The sequence below is a fragment of the Leptomonas pyrrhocoris genome, assembly GCF_001293395.1.
Source record: "Leptomonas pyrrhocoris isolate H10 chromosome Unknown, whole genome shotgun sequence".
NCBI lineage: Eukaryota > Euglenozoa > Kinetoplastea > Trypanosomatida > Trypanosomatidae > Leptomonas > Leptomonas pyrrhocoris.
Genome location: NW_015438371.1, coordinates 143,922 through 166,337, shown reverse-complemented (window position 1 = coordinate 166,337; position 22,416 = coordinate 143,922). Strand labels below are relative to the sequence as shown.

The 22,416-nt window shown below is 52.5% G+C and overlaps 9 protein-coding genes across 17 annotated transcripts; all 9 read left to right on the top strand.

The window, feature by feature from the left end:
- Positions 1-828: 828 nt before the first annotated feature.
- Positions 829-1,890, top strand: ABB37_06649 (putative aspartate carbamoyltransferase; the record flags this gene model as incomplete). 2 transcript variants are annotated; one of them, XM_015804989.1, is made up of 1 exon in its annotated part: positions 829-1,890. In XM_015804989.1, exon 1 carries the CDS (start codon positions 904-906, stop codon positions 1,888-1,890), a length of 987 nt encoding a protein of 328 aa, XP_015656282.1. In that variant the 5' UTR covers positions 829-903. The 2 variants fall into 2 exon arrangements, with proteins under 2 accessions (XP_015656282.1, XP_015656281.1); XM_015804988.1 differs by having other exon boundaries at positions 864-1,890.
- A 1,021-nt stretch (positions 1,891-2,911) lies between these two features.
- Positions 2,912-4,026, top strand: ABB37_06648 (dihydroorotate dehydrogenase (fumarate) (DHODH); the record flags this gene model as incomplete). 4 transcript variants are annotated; one of them, XM_015804987.1, is made up of 1 exon in its annotated part: positions 2,912-4,026. In XM_015804987.1, the coding sequence occupies exon 1, from the start codon at positions 3,085-3,087 to the stop codon at positions 4,024-4,026; it is 942 nt and encodes a 313-aa protein (XP_015656280.1). In that variant the 5' UTR covers positions 2,912-3,084. The 4 variants fall into 4 exon arrangements, with proteins under 4 accessions (XP_015656280.1, XP_015656279.1, XP_015656278.1 ...); XM_015804986.1 differs by having other exon boundaries at positions 2,920-4,026; XM_015804985.1 differs by having other exon boundaries at positions 2,981-4,026.
- Positions 4,027-4,918: 892 nt separating this feature from the next.
- ABB37_06647 (putative mitochondrial hypothetical protein) lies at positions 4,919-6,114 on the top strand (the record flags this gene model as incomplete). Of its 3 annotated transcripts, none has more annotated exons than XM_015804983.1 (1): positions 4,919-6,114. In XM_015804983.1, exon 1 carries the CDS (start codon positions 5,134-5,136, stop codon positions 6,112-6,114), a length of 981 nt encoding a protein of 326 aa, XP_015656276.1. In that variant the 5' UTR covers positions 4,919-5,133. The 3 variants fall into 3 exon arrangements, with proteins under 3 accessions (XP_015656276.1, XP_015656275.1, XP_015656274.1); XM_015804982.1 differs by having other exon boundaries at positions 4,929-6,114; XM_015804981.1 differs by having other exon boundaries at positions 5,002-6,114.
- A 1,298-nt stretch (positions 6,115-7,412) lies between these two features.
- Positions 7,413-11,509, top strand: ABB37_06646 (hypothetical protein; the record flags this gene model as incomplete). Its single annotated transcript, XM_015804980.1, has 1 exon — positions 7,413-11,509. The coding sequence occupies exon 1, from the start codon at positions 7,670-7,672 to the stop codon at positions 11,507-11,509; it is 3,840 nt and encodes a 1,279-aa protein (XP_015656273.1). The 5' UTR covers positions 7,413-7,669.
- Positions 11,510-11,915: 406 nt separating this feature from the next.
- ABB37_06645 (hypothetical protein) lies at positions 11,916-12,857 on the top strand (the record flags this gene model as incomplete). The annotated part of the gene is made up of 1 exon (XM_015804979.1): positions 11,916-12,857. The coding sequence occupies exon 1, from the start codon at positions 12,168-12,170 to the stop codon at positions 12,855-12,857; it is 690 nt and encodes a 229-aa protein (XP_015656272.1). The 5' UTR covers positions 11,916-12,167.
- A 2,200-nt stretch (positions 12,858-15,057) lies between these two features.
- On the top strand, positions 15,058-17,340 carry ABB37_06644 (hypothetical protein; the record flags this gene model as incomplete). Of its 3 annotated transcripts, none has more annotated exons than XM_015804978.1 (1): positions 15,058-17,340. In XM_015804978.1, the coding sequence occupies exon 1, from the start codon at positions 16,633-16,635 to the stop codon at positions 17,338-17,340; it is 708 nt and encodes a 235-aa protein (XP_015656271.1). In that variant the 5' UTR covers positions 15,058-16,632. The 3 variants fall into 3 exon arrangements, with proteins under 3 accessions (XP_015656271.1, XP_015656270.1, XP_015656269.1); XM_015804977.1 differs by having other exon boundaries at positions 16,343-17,340; XM_015804976.1 differs by having other exon boundaries at positions 16,349-17,340.
- A 466-nt stretch (positions 17,341-17,806) lies between these two features.
- Positions 17,807-18,007, top strand: ABB37_06643 (hypothetical protein; the record flags this gene model as incomplete). The annotated part of the gene is made up of 1 exon (XM_015804975.1): positions 17,807-18,007. The coding sequence occupies one exon, from the start codon at positions 17,807-17,809 to the stop codon at positions 18,005-18,007; it is 201 nt and encodes a 66-aa protein (XP_015656268.1).
- Positions 18,008-19,203: 1,196 nt separating this feature from the next.
- On the top strand, positions 19,204-20,202 carry ABB37_06642 (hypothetical protein; the record flags this gene model as incomplete). Its single annotated transcript, XM_015804974.1, has 1 exon — positions 19,204-20,202. The coding sequence occupies exon 1, from the start codon at positions 19,648-19,650 to the stop codon at positions 20,200-20,202; it is 555 nt and encodes a 184-aa protein (XP_015656267.1). The 5' UTR covers positions 19,204-19,647.
- A 1,575-nt stretch (positions 20,203-21,777) lies between these two features.
- Positions 21,778-22,065, top strand: ABB37_06641 (hypothetical protein; the record flags this gene model as incomplete). Its single annotated transcript, XM_015804973.1, has 1 exon — positions 21,778-22,065. One exon carries the CDS (start codon positions 21,778-21,780, stop codon positions 22,063-22,065), a length of 288 nt encoding a protein of 95 aa, XP_015656266.1.
- Positions 22,066-22,416: the final 351 nt, after the last annotated feature.

Sequence of the window (22,416 nt, the reverse complement as noted above, 5' to 3'; positions counted from 1 at the left end):
TCTCACTTCTATTATATATATATATATATATATATATATATATATATATTAATAAGCGGAATAGCTAACGTGTGTAACGGTCAGTTTTTGAGGAGGAGAAACACATTTGGTTTTGATTTTGCTGAAAATGCGGATGCTTTTTTTTTCGCTTGTTTGATAACGGCTGGAGAAAAAGAACAAATATAAATGAGGTGTCTTTTCCTGTTGTGAGTTTTCGACTTTTGCAAGCGCAATGCACGTATTTGCCATTGCTGACATTCGACTTCATTTGTTTTTGTTTTGTTTTTCTCTTCTTCTCCCTCGTTTGATGTGTCCCGTGGCGAGGGGCAACGGATGATGGTTGCGCGAGCGTTGACTCGGAGACCTACACTGGCGCTCACACTGGTGTGTGCTTTGCTCATGGTGAATGAATTCCTTCTCCACAGGCGTTGATGAGAAAAGAACCAAAGAAAGTCCAAACTTTTCTGTTGTTCTTCATCGCTAAGCGAAAGCAACGCGTTCGCTTCATCATGCGGGGGCTCTCTCTCCATACAAAGGAATGGGCGAGCTGGCACACCTTGAGAAAACAGAAAATCACGAGCGAACTCACAATCGTCTCTGTAGTGCTGAAAGCCGCTGAGGTCTGTAGGGGGTGTCATTGAGGCTTCCAGTCCCTGCAAGAAACGCGGCTTTTGTGCTGCTTGAGAGCATATAGTGTTCCGCCTTCTTTTTTTTGTTTGAAGAAGAGGCTCATGACGATGTCCTATGAATGCCACCCCTCGTAGTAAATAGCTGCGTCGTACTTCTCTTTCTTTTCCTCCTTCTTTATTCTTCGCACCTTGGCGTCCAGTGCTCGAACCCCAAACGCGCGCTTCCTCGCCTTAGAAAAAGAGTTCTTAAAAACTATCGTTTACACACAGCCAGATGCCTGCCATCTTTACGCCCGTTGCGTCGCTCAAGGGCCAGAGCGTCGCCTCCGCCACGCAGTTCTCGCGGGCTGACATCGACGCCTTAATCCAACTGGCGCTCGACATGCGGGCCCACATTGAAGCGGGCAACACCATCGACGCGCTGCACGGTCGCGTGATGACGCCGCTCTTCTTCGAGGACAGCTCCCGCACCCTTTCCAGTTTCTGCGCCGCGATGATGCGCCTGGGTGGCAACGTCGTGAACTTCAAGGTGGAGACGTCGTCAGTGAACAAGGGCGAGACGCTGCAGGACACCGTGCGCACGCTGGACGCGTACAGCGACGTGCTGGTGCTGCGGCATCCGAAGGAGGAGGCGCTGGAGCAGGCCATCGGTGCCGCCACGCACCCGGTCATGAACGCCGGCAACGGTGCGGGGGAGCACCCCTCGCAGGCGCTGCTGGACACGCTGACCATCCACGCCGAGCTCGGCGCCGTCGACGGGATCACCATCGCCCTGATTGGGGATCTCAAGAAGGGGCGCACGGTGCACTCCTTGCTGAAACTGCTGACGCATAACTTCGACCTCAAGAAGGTGTACCTGGTGGCCCCGGCAGGGCTGGAGATGCCGCAGGAGGTTCTGGACCACGTGTCGGCCGATGTGCAGCGGCGCGGGATTCAGCTGGAGCAGGCTGCTGGTCTCACACCGACGATTGTCGGCGACTGCGATGTGCTCTACACAACGCGGCTGCAGAAGGAGCGCTTCGAGGCGTCCGCAACCGGAGACGCGGACGCCATGGCGGCTTTTGCGGCGGCCAAGTCGGGTCTGCTGATCGACAAGGCGCGTCTTGCGGACGCCAAGGCGAAGATGATCGTCATGCACCCGCTGCCCCGTGTGGACGAGCTGAGCGTCGACGTCGACAGCGATCCCCGTGCGGCGTACTTCCGTCAGATGCGCTACGGCCTGTTCATGCGCATGGCCATCCTCTTCAGCGTCCTGGCATGAAAAAGGAATAATAAAAGAAGAGAAAATGATCAAAAAAAGAAGACGTTGTCGCGTAGCCGGCGCTGTCACAGTGTATTCCTGGATAAGGAAACGGTGTGGCTCTATATGAAGCTGCAGCGGGTAGCAGTAAAAAGCACGACGGTGGCGGAGAAATTGCGGCCAAGTTGATGGTCGTTCTCCTCCGCTGTCATTTCTCCGATACACGAGTTTATCAATAAACAGCCCAGCTATATATATATAATTCAAGTTGCTAATTATGACACGAATCCTCAGTTCTCTTTTCCTTTTAAAAGTTGGAGCGTGGACTCGCTTAGGTGGCACATGGAGGGACCCCAACACGCACGATAGAGCTGACGCTCTGCACCATTACACTATGCGGCGGAGAGGGTTCTCTTTAATTTGCTGAACGAGTTAATCAGCTGTCTTTCAAAGATAAAATAACTAAACGAATGAAATGACAATAACGGGGAAACCTTATCAGGCTGGAAAGAAGGACAAACATAATTTATTTTGCGTCTACTGTCTTCCTTCCGTCTGATACAGTCGTTTTCACCCTTCTTCCCCCATGCGTAACAATCAGCGTCGCCTATTACGTACCTGCCTTGGCGTCACCGCTGAGAAGAGCCAAAAAAAAAAGGCCAAGCATGCGAAACCAAACTTCTCTTCCAACCGGCTGAGAAAACGCCGTTTTGCATCGCTCGACGACATGCGCGACTCTTACGTGCTTAACGATTTCGTGTGAGACCAACAACAACAACAGCAACAACATCAGCAAAGATCCCCTGTCCCTTATTCCGTACTGCGGTCAAACGATTGAAAGCATTTGCGTTCATCTATCTCGCCTTGTCTTTTTTTTTCATGTGAGTACCAGATGGCGAATGCAGTGGGAAGCGACTCTGTGCGGAAGGGCGTTCTACACGCCTGCGCCGCAGCCGGTATTCTTCGATACCTCTGCAACTCATTCTGCGATTCATTTCCTCTCTTTGCTCTCCTCTATTAAAAAAACACGTCTGTTGGACAAGTGAGATAGATCCCCACCAACGAGCCACTATCCCTTTTTTCTTCTTCCTGCTGTTCTTCGTCTGTTTCAGCAGCTCGCTGCGCTCTTACCAACAAACTTGTTCAACGCGTATTGTGTCGACGGAAAGCTCCGCCTTTCATCGTACCCACAGCCCACCTAAACACACAGCGAAAATGAGCCTTCAGGTGAGCCTTCTAAACAACACCTTCGCCAACCCGTTCATGAACGCGGCCGGCGTGATGTGCAGCACCACCGACGACCTCGTCGCCATGACGGAGTCGGCGAGCGGGTCTCTCGTCTCCAAGAGCTGCACCCCCGCGCCGCGCGAGGGCAACCCGTCTCCGCGCTACAAGGATCTCCCGCTCGGGAGCATTAATTCGATGGGGCTGCCGAACAAAGGCTTTGACTACTACCTCGCCTACGCATTGAGTCAGCACCACTACGGCGCGAAGCCGCTCTTCCTCTCCATGTCGGGCTTCTCCGCCGAGGAGAACGCGGCGATGTGCGAGCGGCTGGCCGCCGTGGCGACGGAGAAGGGCGTCATTTTGGAGTTGAATCTCTCCTGCCCGAACGTGCCCGGCAAGCCGCAGGTGGCCTACGACTTCGACGCCATGCGGCGGTACCTGACGGCCGTCTCGGCGGTTTACCCGCATCCGTTTGGTGTGAAGATGCCACCGTACTTCGACATCGCGCACTTCGACATGGCCGCCGCCGTCCTAAACGAGTTCCCGAAGGTGAAGTTCGTTACCTGCATCAACAGCGTGGGTAACGGCTTAGTGATCGACGTGGAGAGCGAGACGGTGGTGATCAAGCCGAAGCAAGGCTTTGGTGGGCTGGGTGGTCGCTACGTGCTGCCGACGGCCCTCGCGAACGTGAACGCCTTTTACCGCCGCTGCCCGGAAAAGCTCATCTTCGGCTGCGGCGGCGTGTACTCGGGCGAGGACGCCTTCCTGCACGTTCTGGCTGGTGCGTCGATGGTGCAGGTGGGTACGGCGCTGCACGAAGAGGGCGCCGGCATCTTCGCGCGGCTGTGCAGTGAGCTGCAGCAGATCATGGGGAAGAAAGGCTACAAAACGCTGGACGAGTTCCGGGGGAAGGTGAAGACGCTCGAGTAGCGGAGGTGAAGGAACGGAGAAGCAGAGGGAAGGGGATGGAGAGAGAGAGAGGTGGCTCTCGCCTGCTTCCTGTGCCTTCTCTCTTTCACTTTCTCGTTCTTTTCTTCAAGACACCGCCCAACCCCTTCCCCCCTCTTCCCCAGGCCACGTTGACGGCCTGGAGGGTCTTTATATCTAGCTATAATTAAAGCAGTAACGAATAAAAACAGGACTTCCGCAAGTGCGGCCGCTTCCCCGGGGGTGAATTCTTTAGCAGCAAAGCCGGCAGAAGGAAAACAATGAGCGCTATTTCGGCCGAGAGAGAAGCGGGGCACGCATTTGGTGCCAGGTGTGGCTGCCTTACATGCTTGAACTCACCGTTGAGTCTATTTTCAGTTTATTATTATTAATAAAGCTGTTTAACCGGACACCCCTTTTTTTTTTGCCAATCATTTCCGCTTAGGCCAGCGGCTGATAGCGACGTGTGTTACTATTATTATTATTATTGTTTGGAGAACGCCTTCGCTTATCCGGTCGTAAGGGAGTTTCCTGATAACGGTGCTACGTTGAAACGAAGAAGAGGAAGAAAATGGAGAAGGACAACCTTTCATACGTTTAGCACATGAACGCCTCCACAACAATTCGATGACCTATATATACGATGTTTGTTATTTAAAATATGCGTCGTACACTCCACCTGCGTTTCGTAGGTGTGGAAGGATACTTCAGCTTTGTCTGTCCACGTGTCGCAATAAAGCAGCAGAGGCTTTCTCCGTGCCTTCCATGCGGTTCTCGACTGCGTGTGTGCGGTCTCGTCGCCCCACCTGCGGTAAAAGAAAAAAACAACATCCATTCTTGTTTTCTCTTTCTCTTCGTTTCATTTCACGTTTTCTCCCATGTGTCCTTCTGAAAAGGAAATACAAGGACGCAAACAGCAGTCGAAGAAGTGCGCGCACTCAGTACAGTATTCGCCTCTCCCTCCCCCTTTCCTTCTAAGAAAAATAAAAACCGTAGCAGCTTCGGAGTGTCCACGCACCGCTTCGAGTAGGATAGCCCCCCTTTTTTCATTTCCCGTATATCTAGTACCCTCCTTTTGACTTCTTTGTTGTCCCTCTTTCCACGTCAGCCATGCGTCGTCTCGCTCCCAGCTCCGTGGTGTACGTGGCGCTGCAGGCCGCACGTGCGGTGCACAGCGTCGCCGTGCTGCAGAACGCCTCCCCGGCCACCGTTGCCGAGAAGTTGGGCAGCCCGGTGCCGAAGGAGGCGGTGGCAGCGGCGAATAAGGTGCCCGCTGCCATCCTGGAGAAGGCGTGCAACCCGCGTCTGGTGGCGTTCACCGAGATGGACCTCGCCCGCGCTCGCTTCGCCCCCCTCATCGCATCCATCACCGCGGGCATGGACTTCAACCACGTGGAGCACCAGGTGGCCAGCAAGTTCAACGCTGATAAGAGCAAGCTGATGCCTGTCCCTGGCGCTCTCAAGAAGCTGCGCGAGACGCAGTGGAAAGACATGGCCGCCGTCATCACCTTCTACGAGGAGACGATGTACCCGATTCGCATGAAGCACAACGAGTACAAGGACTATGAGCTGACAAGCTTTCACATTAAGGATGTACTGAAGCGCGGCCTCACCGCCTTCAAGCAGGACTTCCTGGACCAGCAGAAGGCGGAGCTGACAAAAGTGAAGGCGAGTATGAAGGCCTGCGACGACTTCGTCCACGCCGCCGTGGTGGACGCGCTGGACACGGCGATCTGCAACGATATCGCCAATATTCTGCGCATCGCCGGCGAGCAGCACCCCCACGCCCACCGCATGGCGCTCAAAATATTAGACGACATGAACATGATGAAAATCCCGTACAACGCGGCGACGTGCGAGATTCTGCAGGCTACCACCTTCAACGACGGACCCTTCGATAACTCCCCGCTGCTGTTTGAGGTGATCGAGTACCCGGAGCGTGGCGAGGTCACCATCGGCGCGGGCTCGCTGGAGAGCATCAGCGGCGATATTCTGAAGCTCATTAGCAACCGCCACCAGACCCCACTGGACGACGGCGTGCTTCTGCGATCGACGGAGACGCACCCGAACTTGCAGCGCTCGCCTGAGTAAGGGAGGGAAGAGACAGAGAGGGGTGTAGGAGAAAGAGGCGGTACCCAGAAAGGAAAAGAAAGGTGCTTGCGAAGAACCGATGTCGCTACAGAGCGAAACAGCTCTTTTTGTTTCTGTATGAAGTGCCGGCTGCTGAGTGGCGTTTCCTCCTTTTTTTTGTTCTTAAAGGTGCCACTTCTTTCCTTTCTTCGTTCCCTCCTCGGGTGGATGTTGACCTGCTCTCTGAGCCAAACCGTGCATCGTTGTCCTGCTGTCCCATTCCACACGATATAAGCGTTTATCTTTACCCCTCTTTTTTTGGTATACGTTTTTACTGGCGCAACACGTATCGGGTATCTGCGCTGAGCAGTCCTGCTGAATAGGGTGATTTGTTTTTCTTTCTTCTTCTGCCTTCTTTTGGTTGCTTTCGCGTGTGGGTGTGTGTTTGGCCCCCACGTGTCGTTGTCTCTTTTGAAATTGATATTATGATCTCCTTAGGTACCTTAGCGTCGTGGATTACCTTCCCAGTACTTACATATATATATATATATATATTTATATTTTTACATTAGGAAGAAGCACCATCACCACAAAAGAAAGCACAAAGAGGTGGCGCTGGCCGTCTGCGCTACGACCGCCTTTCTCTTTGCTGTTGCTCTCGAAGTGCTTCACTGTAGTAGCTTACACATTTTTTTTTCCCCAGTTTCTGTTTGCATTGGTTTATGCGTTTCCAAGAAAGTTGCGTGTGCGTGTGCGTTCACTTGTGCAGACGCCTGCTGTGGTCTTCTTATCTGGTTTGGTTTTGTTTCCGCCGCCTTTTTTCAAGGCGTGATGCAGCTGTCTCTCTCCCCCGTGGACAGGGCTGAGGTGGAAGCGTCTCAGCACGTAGACGAATCGCCATAGACACACACACGCACACGCACACGATGTCACCGCACGTATTCGTTTTTGTTTTTCTCTTTTTTTGTTTGTTTCTCTGACCACCTTTAGCCGAGTTAAAAGAGCGCAAAACACAGCTTATTTAAAAAGAAGTGCGGCACGCAGAAACACGCTGCAACGTATAGTGCTGCTTTACGAAGCTTCATGCCCCCGCCCTCCTCCCTCCCTCTGTTGGGTTTTTTTTTTCGCTGGAACGCAGAGGAGTTACGCCGACTGCGTCCATTCGTCTTGGCGTACGTTCCTGCACCCTTAATGTAGAAAGAAGCAACGCTTCTCTTTGCGACCCGCGTCCACACTGCCGTTTCTTCTTCTCCTCCTTCCTCTCTACTCGGCTCTTACTCATCCGCCATATATATGTATTTCCATTTCACCGCATCGCAGTCACTCGGGGTTTACTCCTGGCATTTGCGTACAACTGCCTATCTAAGGATACGCATAAAACGGTTACGGCGTCCGCCCCGTCAGGAGTCGCCGGCCAGCAATTCAAAAAAGAAACAGCAGGGAAATCTCAAAGGACAAGGCGCAGACAATTCTTCGTTCTCGTTTGCGAGGCACTTCCTCCGCATTAGAGAAAGAAAAGACAATACAGCGATCCACAGCAAAGGAAAACATCAGCAGCATCATCACGATACTAAAAATGGACTTCACATTCCCGTCCTTTACGCGGGCGAGCACCGATGCGCCCGTGCCGCAGCCTCCGCAGAAATCCCTGCTGGAGCTGGTGGTGGCCGCGAAAGGGCGACTGGGGCTGGTGCCGCAGCGCACCCCGGAGAGGCGCATCCCGGGTGCATCCTTCAGCGCCTTCTCCGACAGCGACGAGGAAGGCGAGGGAGCAGCGGAAGGGAGCACGGCGGCGGCAGGCGACACAACGGCGGTGCTCACCACCCGCACCGCCTGGGTGCCACCGAACCATCTGCTGGACTACTTTTTCTCTGGTCCTTTTATGCAGTCTTTCCTGACCTTGCACGGCATCTCGTCCTCGCGCCCGGCGGCCATGCTGGCGCCGCCGCTGCTGACGGTGCGGGATATGCGCCTGCACCCCGTCGTGGAGGCGGCGCTGTGTGCTGCTCTTCAAGCGACGAGTGCGGCATCACGTAATACGAGTAGCGGAGGTGGTCGTGGAGGGCGGGGCGGTCGGGGTGGTCGCGGGCGTGGCGGGCCGCCACGAAGCAGCAGGGGCGCTCCCGACTGGAGTGGCCGCAGCGGGTACGGAGGTGGGGAGGCAGAGTTTGTGCGGCGAGACGACGTCGCGATGTCCTGTGCCACGAACTTCAGCGCTTCGTCTTCTTCAGTCGTCCCGCTGTGGGAGGTGGCGAAGCTGGAGCAGTTAAAGGATGCTGTGTTCGGCGATGCTGTAGGCGACCTGCAGCATCAGCAACCGCCGCCGCAGCATGATGATGGCGGTGACGTCGAGGAGGAGGTCAAGGAAGACGAGGAAGACGGCGCATCAGCTGACCGCGCCACTGCCGCTGCCGCCGCAACTGCGGTAGCGAGGGCAGCGAGCGGCAGCGCGGCGGCGGCGCAGCGGGTACTCTTTCGCGGGCTTCAGCAGGTGGCACTGCCCGCGCTGCTGCTGGGCGATCATGTACTTGTGAGCGGACCGCGCGGGGCCGGCAAGCGCACCGCTGTTTTATTAGCCGCCGCGGCGAATGTGCTGACGTTTGGCACCGCCGCTACCACCGCCGCTGCATCCGCTGTGGTGCAGGGCGGCGACGCCGATGAAGAAGAGGAAGCGCGCGAAGGCGAGGAGAAGAGAACGGCGACGAATTCGGATGAAGTCGAGATGGAGAGCAACGCGGGTAGCGACACCAACCGCAACACGGCTCAAGTGTCGGTGGATCGAGCAGCAAAGGAAGAGGTAAAAGAAGAACCGAAGGAGGTGGTGAAGGGCGAGGACGACGGAGTACCAACGCCCCTCCTATCGCAAAGCAGCAGTTCTACTACAAAAGCGGACACTGCCCCGCGTGCGTTGTTTGTGGTCTCGAGCTACCCCGACGTGCACGCGATGGCGCAGTGGCTGGAGAGCGTCTTCGGCCCGGAGGCTTTTGTGCCGTACACATTCCAAGAGGACGACTGTGCACTGCGGCCGCTGACGGAGAACGCAGGGCCAGCACCAGCAGCACCAGCCATGGAGCGAAGAGACTACGCAGCATTGGCGGTGCCCGCTGTGGGCGGGGTGCTGAGTAGTCCGGCCTACCTGGCCCCTCCCACGGCGGTAGAGCCGCTGCCTTTCATCGCGGATGTCACGCGAACCGCGGAAGCGATGATGCCCAGCGATCCGACACAGGCGGGCGGACCGATCTTATTGGGCGCCGTGGGCAGCGTCCTGGGTCTCGGCGACGGTCCAAACCTGTCCGAGTTGGCCGCCTTGGTGCAGGGAGCACCGCTGCCGTCGCATCTGCTCGCCACGCCTGCACCGAGAGGGAAAGAAGAGGGCGAACAAATCTCCCGTGAGGCACGAAAGCGCCGTCGGCGCACATCGACCTCCTCCGCGTCTTCGCGGTGCAGCGACGATGATCGCAACCGCGCGCACCGGCGGCACGACGACCGGCGCCGCCGCCACCACCGACGCGAGACGGCGGGCCACGAAGAAGCAGACAGCGGTGTGGATGATGTCGCTGACGACCGCCGCCGCCGCCGCTGCCGTGGGGACCGACGGAGCTCGCGGGACCGCCACGCATCTTCCGCCTCTCGCGTCAGCCGCAGCGATCACCACACCTCTCATCATCGCCGACGTGGTGGCAGTCTATCAAGCGACGACGACGACGCAGAAAGCCGCCGCCGCCACAGCCGTCACTCGTACCGCAGCAGTCGGCATGACAGAGAGGGCGAGGAGAGGCGTAGCACCGGTAGCAGCGGGCGGCACCACCGTCACTACCACAGCAGCAGCAGCCGCAGCAGCAGGCATCGGCGCGGGCGGCGCCACGACGATGATGATGACGACGCAGACGAAGCAAATGAAAGGCACCGTCGCGGCTCAAACGGCGATTCGCAGCGTCACCGCCGTCACCATCACCGCGGTCGAAGCCGGAGCCACGGCAGCGAGGGGGAGGACGCAGAGGAGCAAGAAAAGAAGACGGCGGCTTCGTCTTCCTCCTCGCTGTCGGTAAACGCCGAGGCAGGCTCGGTACATCGCACTGCTGCGGCCCTTGCTATGCCGCCTCCTCCACTAGCACCAGCAGGTCAGGCTGCAGGCCTCAATGCGCCACCCCTCGATACGCTTTCCACGCTGCCACCTCCAGCCGCACGGATGGATGCGGTGGACCACAACCGGGCGACGCCCGCTGCCGCACCGACCATACCCGACCCTCTCTTCGCGGACCCCAACGCATGGCTCCCGGCAGTACTGCGCCAGCGTATCCCGATCCTCATCACCACCTACCGCGCTCTGCAGACGGCGATGGAGGTGGTGGGCGGGAAAGCTTCCGCGCTGCCGCCGCTCGAGCACGTCCGCGTTGCCGGCCTCACCAACTTCGAAAGGGCGTTGGACCCCCAAATGAAGAAGAACTTCAGCCACGCCTGGTGGGTGTCCCTGGTGAACGCGCTCGATGTGGAGTGCCAGTTCATGGTCACCGCCGAGCGCAACGGGGCGGAGGTGATGGGCTTGTTGAGCAGCACTATCCTCCCCGACGCTGGCGAGAACCTGCTGCACGTGGAGCAGCGCGATGCTTCGATTTGGGCGCTGATGGACGTGCAGGTGTACCCGGTGCCGGTGGAGGCTGCAGCAGCGGCGGTGGCAGTGCCCGACGACGGGGGCACCGGGGCGGCGAAGGAGCGACGACCAAAAATATCCGGCGAAGACATCGACGCAGCGAAGCTGACGCACCTCTTCTCGCTCATACTCGAACACATGTCCACCAACACGCCAGTGGTGGTGGCCGCTCGCGAAGCAGAAGCAGAAGCAGAGGGGGCGGGGGGAAGCAGCAGCGGTAGGAGCAACCGTCACAGCTGGAAAGGAGCGCGGGTGGTGGTGGTCAGCAGCAACCGCCGAGAGCAGTCTCTCATTCTCACGCAGCTAAGTCGTCTCCTCCGCGAACCGCATCAGCAGGACGCGCGGGCCGGTCTTCTCCGCCTCACCGACTCCGCCGAGATGTTCCGACAGGGTGGCGCGGAGGTGCTGGTGCTGACGGATGCCCAGTTAACCGACGCGCGGGTACTGCGTGATCTCCATCAGTGCACGGACGTAGACTTGCTGCTGCACTTCTCGCTTCCTCGTCAGGTGATGCTGCAGCTGGAGAAGCAGGAGATTGCGGAGGTGCTGGCGCAGCGCGGGCGTGCCGTTTTGGGTCACTCGAAACCGTTTTGCAGTCGACGGTGGTGGCGCTCGTTGGAGGCAGGTGCCGTCTCTCCCGGCTCTTCTTCCTCAGCATTTGTACCCGTGAAGGCTGCGTGCCGGGTGATGCTGACGGAGCACAACATGAAGGGCCGCGTCGGCACGGTTGTGTTGGAGCTGCTGAGCGAAGTGAGCGATCCGTAGCGAAGGTGATGGCGCCTTGGGTATACGGTGAGTATGTGGTGGTGGTGGTGGTGGTGGCGGTGGCGATACTGAAGTGATTTAACTTTTTTGTTTTTCGTTGTAAAGATAAGGGAATGGCTGCACAGCAGTAGCAACAGCAGAGAACTCGATGGCCTTTACGCTCTCTCTTTAAAGAAATCGTGTAGGGGTGGGGTGCAAGGTGAAGCCCTAAACGGTAGGAATGTTTTGTGCCGCACACGCGCACAAGTCTCCCTGTTCGCGTATCCTGCCTTGTATGTATGTACCTCTCCGCCGTTGCTTTCTCTCCTCCTTTTCTTTGTAAAATATTATTTCCTGTCGTTCTTTTCCGCTCTCTGCTTTTCTATCAAATATTGAAAACGTATACATTCAATTTTCGTTCTACGTAGATTCACTCGTTGAGTTTTAAACGACTTCAACTCCCACACGTTGCTCACCACGCCTTCACTTTCTCGTTCAAGCATCAAATACACAGCTATACATCTCTCTCTCTCAACTGCTTTGGTGACTTCCGTTAACTCGATACCAATCCTCTCTGTTTCTACTTCCTTTTACACCATTTCATTTACCCCCGCCCCCCAATTGGGAAAAACACAACTGCATTTACGCAAGACACACACACATACCAACAAGCAGAGCAATGTCGTGCGCTTACCGCGTGTTTGTGCTCACCGTTCTGATGCTGCTGACGGCGTGCGCCACCTGCGCGAACCTCTTCGCTATCTTCCGTAAGCCGCAGCTCACGGTGGCCGGCGTCACGACGAGGGACAGCTACTACTACTGGTACTCCGAGCTCTCCGCCGTCGGCCCGATCGAGACGAACACGCGGCGCATCTACTCCCGCGACTTCGAGTGCGAGGCGGAGAAGAACTACTTCATCGCGTCGGCCGCGCTGGCGGTCGGGGGCGCCGGCCTTGGCGGTCTGGCGTGCGTGTTCATGGCCTGCTGGGTCAGCGCCGGCCGCCGCGTCGCCCTCGGTGTGGTGAGCCTTCTTCTCACCTTCTTCGCCTTTGCGTGCTGCGTCGTGGTGGTGAGCCTAACGTCCTACCTCTTCGTGAATGCCCAGTGCAAGGACGGCGCGGCGGACAAGAAGACCTTCGAGCAGCAGGACTACATGCTGGTGGAGGGGTTCATCCTCATGGCGGTGGCAGCCGGCGGCTTCTTGATTATGCTGTTTGTGCAGCTCATCGGTCTCTGCTGCATGTGCTGCTGCAACGGCGACAACTACGACGACGTGTCACGCGGCTTCAGCAGCCACTCCTCCAAGTCCAGCTCGCGCAGCGGGAGCTTCAGCCGCAACACCTCTCGCGGCGGCTCGTACCGCCACTAGACAAGCGGAGAGAAAAGAGAATGATATTAATAATAAAAAGGAATGATAGTAAAAGGAAAGAGAACCGTTTGCGAAGAGAGCAAGCGAGTGCCTCGTTGGTGGAAGGACGAGCGAAGACGACAGCGGAGTGTCGAGGGATCGCTGAGGAACTCGCGTTTTGCGTTTTGGCGATGCTTCATCCTTTTCATGCCTTTTCCCAGCTTTTTCGTGTTTGCTTTTAGTGTTCGGGGAGAAAAACAAGAAGAGAAAAACGCCTTTGCGGATCGTACTCGCCGTCCTGCTCCCCCGTTCTTCTTCTCCTCTCGTTTCCAAGTGTATTTCGTGCTCTCTCGTTTCTCTTTCTGTTCCGTCGGATTACTGCCGTGAAGGATAGATTCCCTCTGTTTCCTCTGCTTCCATAAGTAACAACAAGCAATGGCACGTCTGTACCAGTACATAAGGACAAGCGTGGAGCAGGGGAAGCCAAACATAAAAGGTTTGTGAGGAGCGACGAGAGGAGAGCGAAGGGAGAAGCCAGCGATTCTTTCTTATGTGGCTCTCAGCCGAACTCAAAGGAAAATCAATAGAAAGAACAACGGTGACAATGCACTGCATTGAAGGAACGAAATCCGTTATAAACACGAGTGCACGTGCCACGCCAGTCGTTCTCTTCTCCTCGTACGTAAGTTCGTTTCTGCCCTGTTTTTCTTCCTTCTTCTCTCTCTTCTCGCCCTTGTGAGGATTCTATATAAATATATTAAAAGGACGCCTCATTTTTTTCCTCTTCATTCCAATCCTTTTTATCTTTTTCTTGCTGGTGGTGTCGAAACGTGTGTTTTACGAGTAAGCGTTCTCTTCTCTTCTCTTCTTTCTCTTTATTTATTTTCCTTTATTTTAGACCTGATTTTGTTGCTGATTTACGAAGCTGGACGAGAAACTAGAACTACATTAAAAGGCGTGCCCGCACGTATTCGTTTTCTTTTTTATTTTCTTTTAACTGTACAGCTGCACATGCTTTACCGCTGGCACGTTGGGTGCGCGGTTGTAGTGGCGAGTGACGTATACATTCCCTCACGAAAAACAAGCAGGAAAAAAAAGGCAGGTGAGTGAGTTTGTTTTTGATCATGAAAAGATGGATATTGAAGAAGAAGAAAAGTGGCTGTAAAATTATTCCATACAGGACAAAGGGGAAGTCGGGTTCTCTGCTTTGCATTTCATTTCATTTCTTGTTTTTTTTTTCCCCACTGGTTTTCATCCGGCGGCTTTGATTTGAGAGAAACAGACAGAAGATTGTGAATGCTGAGGAGAGTGTTTTATGTCGGGCGAAGCGCATTCACTGCTGATTCCACCAAAAGCGAAATGAGTAAATACATATTTTCGATAACGGAAGATAGGAAACATAGTTATGATAAAGAAAGAAAAAAGGAACCAAATGAAAACGTCAGCAGAATAAAGCAGTTTGAGGTGTATGAGGTGCGTGTGCTGGAGCGACAGATGCGCGGAGAGGCAGAGGCAATCATGTCACCAACAGAGGAAGAAGATGCACCTCCTTTTCTCTTCGTCTGGGTGCCTTCTCATTTTTTATAACATATAAAAGAATATATTTTCTGTAGTGCTGTGCTGACGTGTTACGTGAGGCAAAACGTACTCGTGAGGCTGCAACTAACAAACTATCTTTCTAGCATCGTATATTTGTTTTATATATTTATATATATATATATATATATTTGTTGGTTCTTTGGCGAGAGAGCGCGCGCAGGACTGTTTTGGTTCTTTTCATTTTTTCCATATTTGTGTGTAGAGAGGAGTTTCGATTTAATTCGCCATTAAAATAGTAACGGAATATGTATGTGCATATATATGACAATATATATATTTCTCCTGTTCGGCATTTCTGATTTTCCAAACGCTGAATAAGCAGCATCGGTTTTTATCCCTCGCAGAAAAAAAGAAGAAAAGGACGACAAGAAGGAAGAGAGAAACGGGTGAACGGCGGTGCGTCACTCCTCTCTCTCTCTCCCTCTCTGTTGTTGTTTCTGTTTTCGTATTCTTCTTTTGGAAAATCTGCGCTGTTGTGAAGGCGTAACGTCTGGGTGCAGAGGGCGAAGGAACAACAAACGCATACACGCAGATATTGTTTTTTTTTTCCCTTTTCTACCCCCTCTTTGGCTTCCTCACTTACTCCCCTTCTTCTGGAGATTTGACAAACTCACGCTGCGCAGCATTCCGAACTTAACGCATTAATATATATATATATATATATAAACCCAAGTCGCAGAAAAGCTCGCCTTTGTCGTTCCGTAATCACGCGAGGTGCGTCCTTAAAGATTCGCTGACAGCTTATGCCTGTTTGTTCAAAATCAAGAAAGATATTCCTCTTTTATAACTTTTTCTAAATCAGGGATGTCTGCTTGTCCCTTTCCCCGTTTTTGATTTATGGACTTTGTCTCCTCCCTTCACTTGCGTGTGACGCTTGTTTTGTCTTTCTTTAACTGTTCTTTTTTTTTTTCTCTCCTATCGCGTGACATGAGCGCCCTGGAGCGCCTACGTGTCTCCTTTGTTGTCGATGATGCAGTCGTCATCTGTCTTCATTAACCGAAAAACGCGTTAAGAGAAAAAAATGCCCTTTCTTCTTCTTGTAGTTTTCGACTGTTCGTGGAACCGGATTATTTGGCTTCCCTCATTGTTCTACTTCGTTCGCCTTGTGCCAAAATTGGGGTGTGCTAAGAATTTTTTTTGCTTGAAAAGAAATATATGCCTTTTGCTGTTTTCTACGATTATCCTGCGCGTGGACGTCGCTCGTGTTTGTTGTTTGTTTGCTTTCTTGTTACCGTGTTTGGTTTGGCGAATCGGCGCAACTACTTCTCTCTCTCTCTCACACTATAAGAATGTTTCTTTTGTTTTTTTTCTTCCTTTTTATATTCGTCTGACTGACGATAACACGTGCTTCGCGTACACCACCACCACCAACAATGCGAGTAAGAAGGGTCACGAATATGAGCAAAGAACGACCTTTGCGGGTTACATCGTGGCGTTGCTCCTTTCTACTGCGCGTCGGCGCCTCCCACTGCTGCCCGAGGTGGCCGCCGCCGTCCCGTACCTCTTTTCTCTTGTTCCTTACTCACGCATGGTGGAGAGCGCAACTACAGGAAAACCAAGAAAGGTGCACCGATGCGTGTACGCACACAGAGCTGCGTGTTCGCTCGCTTTCTCCGTTGTAGTGGGACGCTCGCAGGGTTGGGGAACTGCGCGGAAAGAAGAAAGAAAGAAAGGAAAAAGGAGAAGAGCCGGGAAGGTAAGTCGGCACATGGCCTTTTCCATCAGGCATCGAGACGCGCATACGCCAGTCTTCTCTACCCAACATTGAGCGCGTCGGAAACGACAAACACAAGGAGGATTGTCCACTCTCCCCTTCACGAGTTCCGCTCTTTCACTCCTTTTCTTCTCTTTTTATATTCTTGTGCTGCTCGCTTCTGCCGCATTCGGGCACTCGACACGTCTGTCCAGAGGAAGCCTGCGACCTCTCTTGGTAACTACCCTGTCTGCTTCTCGTGTTTTGTCTGCTTCCTGTCGCATTCGTCCCACATCCGCTGCGTTACCGCTTTATTATTGTTTCTTCTTCCTCCGTTGCCAGTCAAGAGGAAAGGTACATCTCTTTATTACGCACCTAATCGCGGGAGAGCTCTTCCAAAATAAATTATTAACCATCACAACACCGGTGGGTAAAGGTAGCGATATCAAAAGAGCAAGAATATAGAAGCTTAGGCAAACCAACCAACCAACAAACGAACCAAACATGTCGTTCAAGTGCTGTTACCGCGTTCTCGTTTGCATTTTGCTAGTGGGGCTGACCATCTGCACCGTCATCTCCGTCGTCACGCCGCTCTACGCACGCACCGTCACGAACAGCGACAGCGGCACGACAATCCTCACGCTGAGCCTGGCAAAGATCGACAACGTCACCACCACCGCGGCTGGCAATGTCACCAAGACAAGTACGCGCACTCGCAACCTTGAGTGCGATCGAGCGAAATCGCTCTACGTAGCCTCCTACGCGCTCGCCATCGTCGCGGTGGTCTTCGGCGGCGTCAACGTGTTCTTCGCACTTGTGTGGACCATGGCTCCCTGCGGATTCCCATTAGGTGCCGTTGTCTTCTCGCTGACGTTGCTTGCCTTTGCGTGCTCTTTTGTTCCCTTCATCCTTACCGCCTATCTCGTCACGCACGCCCTCTGCCCCGATGCGATGTCCACGGCGATCGCCAATAGCGAAGAGGGCACCATGAATGTGAAGCACGGCTTCATTCTTCTTTTGGTGTCCTTTGCGGGCCTGCTTTTGACCTTCCTTATACAGGTTGGTGGGTGCATGTGCGGGTGGCAGCTGGAGCGGCCGACGACGGCCGACTCGCGCCAGACGACGGTCGAGGACTTGTATCGCGTCGGCACGTTTACCAACCGCAGCGGGTACCAGAGCTCGCCGATGAGCACCATTTCTGTGAAGAAGTGAAGATGCCGCCGGTGTGGAAGGCGAACAAGTGAGTATCTACATACACGCACATACGACATAAACGAATGGAACAAAAGAAGATGCATATATATATATATGTAAAGAGGTGGAGAGGTGGTGCTTCGACCTGCTGTCTTCCTTTTTCTCACGGTCGCCTACTTCTTTTTTTAGAAGCTTTTTTTTTGGTTTCTCCCCCTTTCCGTCTATTCGCGAACGGGACCCCCGGCGTAGTGTTCAGGTGCGGCCAGCCGAGCCAATCTCCGTCCACTCACCATAACAGACAGAAAGAAAAAAAGTGGGTCAACAAAAGATAAGAAGCACCGGCTGCAAAGGTAACAACGAAGAATTCTTCTAGGCTTTTCTTTTCTATAATATCAGCAATTAATGCTGGCTTCCTCTTCATTGCGTGCTCCCGCCCTTGTCGGGTTCATTTGAGTGTCTTTGCTCTTTTCAAAGAAATGAGATTATGTGTCCTGTTTTTTTTTTTCTGAGAGCTTGCGCCAGGAAAAACTCGCCGGGAGATGAATCGAAAGCTTCATGTTGTACTACTAGCCCTTTCTCCTTCTCTCCCCTCCAGTCGACCTCTCTCCAGGAAAGGCTTTTTTTCTGTTTTCCCACCGTCCCGCCCCTTTTCCAACCCCACGAGGTGGAAATGCAGACGATCTGAGTCTGCAAGAAACTCCCTTTCGTAAAGTTCTCATTGGTTCAAAAATAAATACAAAAAGAAAACAACGCCGTCTACCCTTAAAGGAAAATGAAAACGATCCAGGGATGTAACGACACTGTTTTGCACTGTGTTGTTCTTTCTCCTTTCTCCTTTCTTCTTCCTTCCTTCCTGATCTGAGAGTAGTCGACTAGTGTTTTTCTATTCCTTCTTCTCATTTTTTATTCTTTCCTCAGCGCGTTGCAGCTCACGGAGAACGTGGCGGAGTGTGCGTCCTGGCGGCAGTGCAATTCCTATTACCTATTGACAGTTCAACGCTATGCTGTCTTATTTTTGCATTTTATTTTTTTCTTCTGCTGATGCCAGAAGAACCCACACGTAGAAATGACGAGCACCGATGTTTTCTTTCCTGAAGTTTTGTTTCTGTTTCTGCCTCTTTTCTTCTCTTTTTCTTCCAAAATCATTTTTACAATTTCCTTTTTTTTTTTGTTAGGCCACAGAAGTGTTCGGGCGGCACGTGCTTCTAGCTGGTGCACATTCTCTCTGTCTCTGCACGCATAGGCGGGATCCACCTGACGGTTAACTGCTTTATGCTAAGCTAGTACACATTTTACGTACACGTATAACTGTATCCCTATCCCCGGCTGCATGTTATATAAGATGATGTCGCTCAGTGAGCGAGGGTGTTTTATTTTTTTTTGAGCTTGCGAAAGGAATGATCGAATGTGAATTACGGTTTGAATAGAATCTAAGTAAATATCATCTTCGGGGTTTTCTTTCTACTTTCTTCTCCTTTTCCACGGACAGTCTTCGACTTCCGCCTTGTTCTCTCTTCTGTTCGTTTTCCCGCCCACCCAGGCCCACTCCGCCCCGCTTTGAGGGCGGACTAATCTTGTTTTGAAGTCTGCCACTGCGTTAGTCTTGGTTCCCGTTCCACGTGAAAAAGACACTAATAAATCAATCAATATGATATGTTGCTGTCTTTCAAAAACTAATGTTGTTGTAAATGACCCCGAGTGATCGTGAGGGTCGTGGTTTATCCCTGTACTGAACATAGAAGTTAATGGAGAGGGAAAACAGAGCGTATCTAAATCAAAATGACATCATCGCCGAGTTCCTGTTTTTTTTTTGGGTATCAACTTGTCTTCCTCCTCTCTCCCTTTGTCATTTTCGCTGTGATGGTCGTGCTCGCTAAAACAGCCACAACTTCCACTACAATAACAGTACTAAAAGCGCACGCACATTGGTAGAAATAAGAAAGGAGCTCTCTTTCTTCTCCTCCAATCACCGCGCAACCCTTCAACGTAACCAACAACATATTCCGTCCGTACTGCTCGTTCATCGCACGGAGAGCAGAAATCTGCAATCGCAGCACCGTTGCATTGGCGTGCTCGAACAATTCGCCTCGCCGACAAATCCCCCCCCCCCTTCTAAAAAAAGTGTTGTTGTGGTTAGTTTCATTCTTTCACGCACGTTGCGTAACTTCTCATAAAATTCTAAAGAAAAAGAAGGAGTAAAAGCACGGAGACAAAGAGGCGAGAGGGGAAAGCCGTCTTGCTTAAAAAACACACACACACACACACACCCTTCTCTTGCAGAATCAACGCAGAACAGAAGGCCTCAACACCCCTCCGAGCGACACGATGATTTGCACTCGTGTGCTGCTCTGCATCCTCATGATGCTCTTCACCGCGTGCGGCGTCTGTGCGGCTCTCTTCCCCCTCATGCGGAGGACCGGCCGCGACGACGCTTCCCACAAGGTGAAGTACGAAGTCTATCTCTGGTACACGGAGTCGAAGTACACCGACGCCAAGACGCACGTCTACGAACGCATCTATCACCGACAACGCAACTGCGGTGAGTTCCGCACCGCTGCTGTGGCCGGTGCGGCGCTGGACGTGGTGGGCTGCGGCGTCGGCGCCATCGCCTGCATCCTCGCCGCGGTGCACATCTGCGCCCGCGTGAAGTTCCACCTGTGCTGCACGCTGATGGTGCTGTGCTTTGTGGCCTTTGCCACCTTGGTCGCTTCCCTCGCGACAGTAGTCTTCACCTTCCGCGGAGACTCGTGTCCGAACGACACCGCGAACGCCATGAGGAGCTTTCACGGCCAGGATTACAAGCTAGTCGAGGGCTTTATTCTGCTGTGCATTGCGGCCGGTGGATTCTTCATCACGACGTTCCTCGAGATGCTCAGTTAGGAAGGGACGAAGGGAGAAAAAGAAAATCGAGACAAGCATCCTAAGCGGTTGTTTGTTTGGTAGAAGATTCTTCTTTTTGCTGCTTCCTTCAGGCTGCAGTGGCGATACAATGTACCCACGTGGAATTCAGCTCTGCTGACTAGCGCACACCTAGGAGCTTGCGATGTCAACATCCGATTTTGTGATGATGGTGCTGCCGACTTCCTTGCCTTCTCTGCGTTCCTTATATATATCCACATATATGCATTTGTGTGTTTGGGCTGCTCGCAGGGGCGGAGCCATGCAGTGCAACTGGTAAGTTCAGGAGAGCTAGTCCCACAGGAGCCAAGTCAAGTAACGAGATGTGTAACATGAGAAAGATGGCATTGTCCCGAGAGAAGCTGCCCTCGCTCCCTCACTGCCGGAGCGTCGCTGCAAAGACGTTTTTTTCCCCCCTTTGTCTGCGCTTTTGTTTCTTTTGCTCTATTTTTTCGGTGTTGTGTCAGCGCCACTGCGTGCTCATCTGTGCTCATAAAACTGTCACTGCTTTTGCACGAGAACGGTGAGGCCAGTTGTTGTTGTTATTATTTTTTTGAATATATATATATATATTTGCTACCACTCTCTCCTTCCTTTTTTTTGGTTCCTGCCTTTTCGCATTCGTATTATTATTAATATTATTATTTGTTTTACTCTCAGCGCTGATTTCAGAATACATGGGTGCAACCTTCGCTGTCTTTCGAGTAACAGGCTGCCCCGTCACACAGGGGCGTGCACGTAGACGCAGTAAAGGTGGCGCACCTGCACACAGACCGTGTCGTTTGGCGTAGTGCCACGTACCCCTCCCCTTCCCTGTTTTCTAAAGTACTAAAAGAGTAAGAAAAAAGACCTTTCTTTTCTGCGCTCCATTCGGTGCTCTCGTATTGAATGAAGGATACTAGTAAACGAGAGTGTAAGTGACTCATGTCTTGCACATAACTTCATCACGGAGAAGCAAGAAGAAGAAGATGATGATTCCCTCCTTTTATTATTCATTGTTTCCCGCCTGAAGGCCTCCTCCAGTTTCGTTGAGTAAACTATATTTTTTTAAATGCTAGACTTCTTTTTCTTATTTTGTCCTTCACGTTTAGGTGCACCTGTGCCCATCTACCACTGGCGGAAAACAACAACAACAACCGCAAAGCAGGAAACCTTTCTGTTTTTTTTTTTTTTAAAGTACACAAAGACACATCGCAGTTGCAGGAAAACCGTTGTAGATCAAGCCACTGGCTTTTATTAATCCAACCTTCTTCGCCTTACGTTGATAGATAAGGATATATATACGTTTTTCTCTTTTCCGTTTTGTGGAGTTAGAGCGCTGTGCTGCATCTCCTGTTTCAGGTGTTTCTACGCGGCAGTTATTTTCTCTAAGAGTTTTCTCTGAGATGAACTCTCCCGCATGCCATTCTTGCGAGTTTTTTTTTCTTCTTCTTTGGTTTCCGTGCTTTCGTTTTCAACTGTTTTCTACGCCATTACTCCCTTTACTGGTTCTTTCCTCTCCTTTCTTATACCACTTTCTCACGGAGATAAATATATAACAGCACCCCTGCCCTTAACATGAGCATTTTACGGGTCAAGAATACGGCGCACGCGGCTATTATGTGCTCATGCTTTCTTTCTCTCTTTCCCTTTTTTATTCCTATTACCATATATATACTTTTTAAAGCTGGCCTCCTACCTCTCCCCTCCCCCCTCCAATGCTGGCCGATGAACCGCCTCCAGCGTAGCTTCTCCACATCGTTGTGCTTTCCTTTTTTTTTTGCGAAGAGACAAATAGCAGCAGTAATAATAATAGCAAGGACAAGAATACTTGAAAGGCTGCTTTCAGCCATGAAAGCCGGGTGAAGTGCTGTTTTTTATTTTAAAGAAAATAATGACATAATATATCCTCTTTGAGTGATGCAGAGCAGAGCGAAGAAAAGAAGAGGTCGCCCTCGTTACTACACGTTTATGTATCTATTCGCTTCACCGATGCAACACCTCATGGGCGCGACCCACGTTGCGTCTCTGCGAAGCTTCTCGTTTCGAGGAGTACTTGCCGTATTTGTTTTCCCCTCATGCCTCCCCTCTCTCATCCTCTCACTCCGAATCCTTCTACCCCATCTGCTCCACACTGTACTCCGGTCCCTCCCTCCCTCCCTCTTTCTTTGAATAATCTAATACTGTGTTCTGACCCTTCTCTTCTCTCTCGTCCCC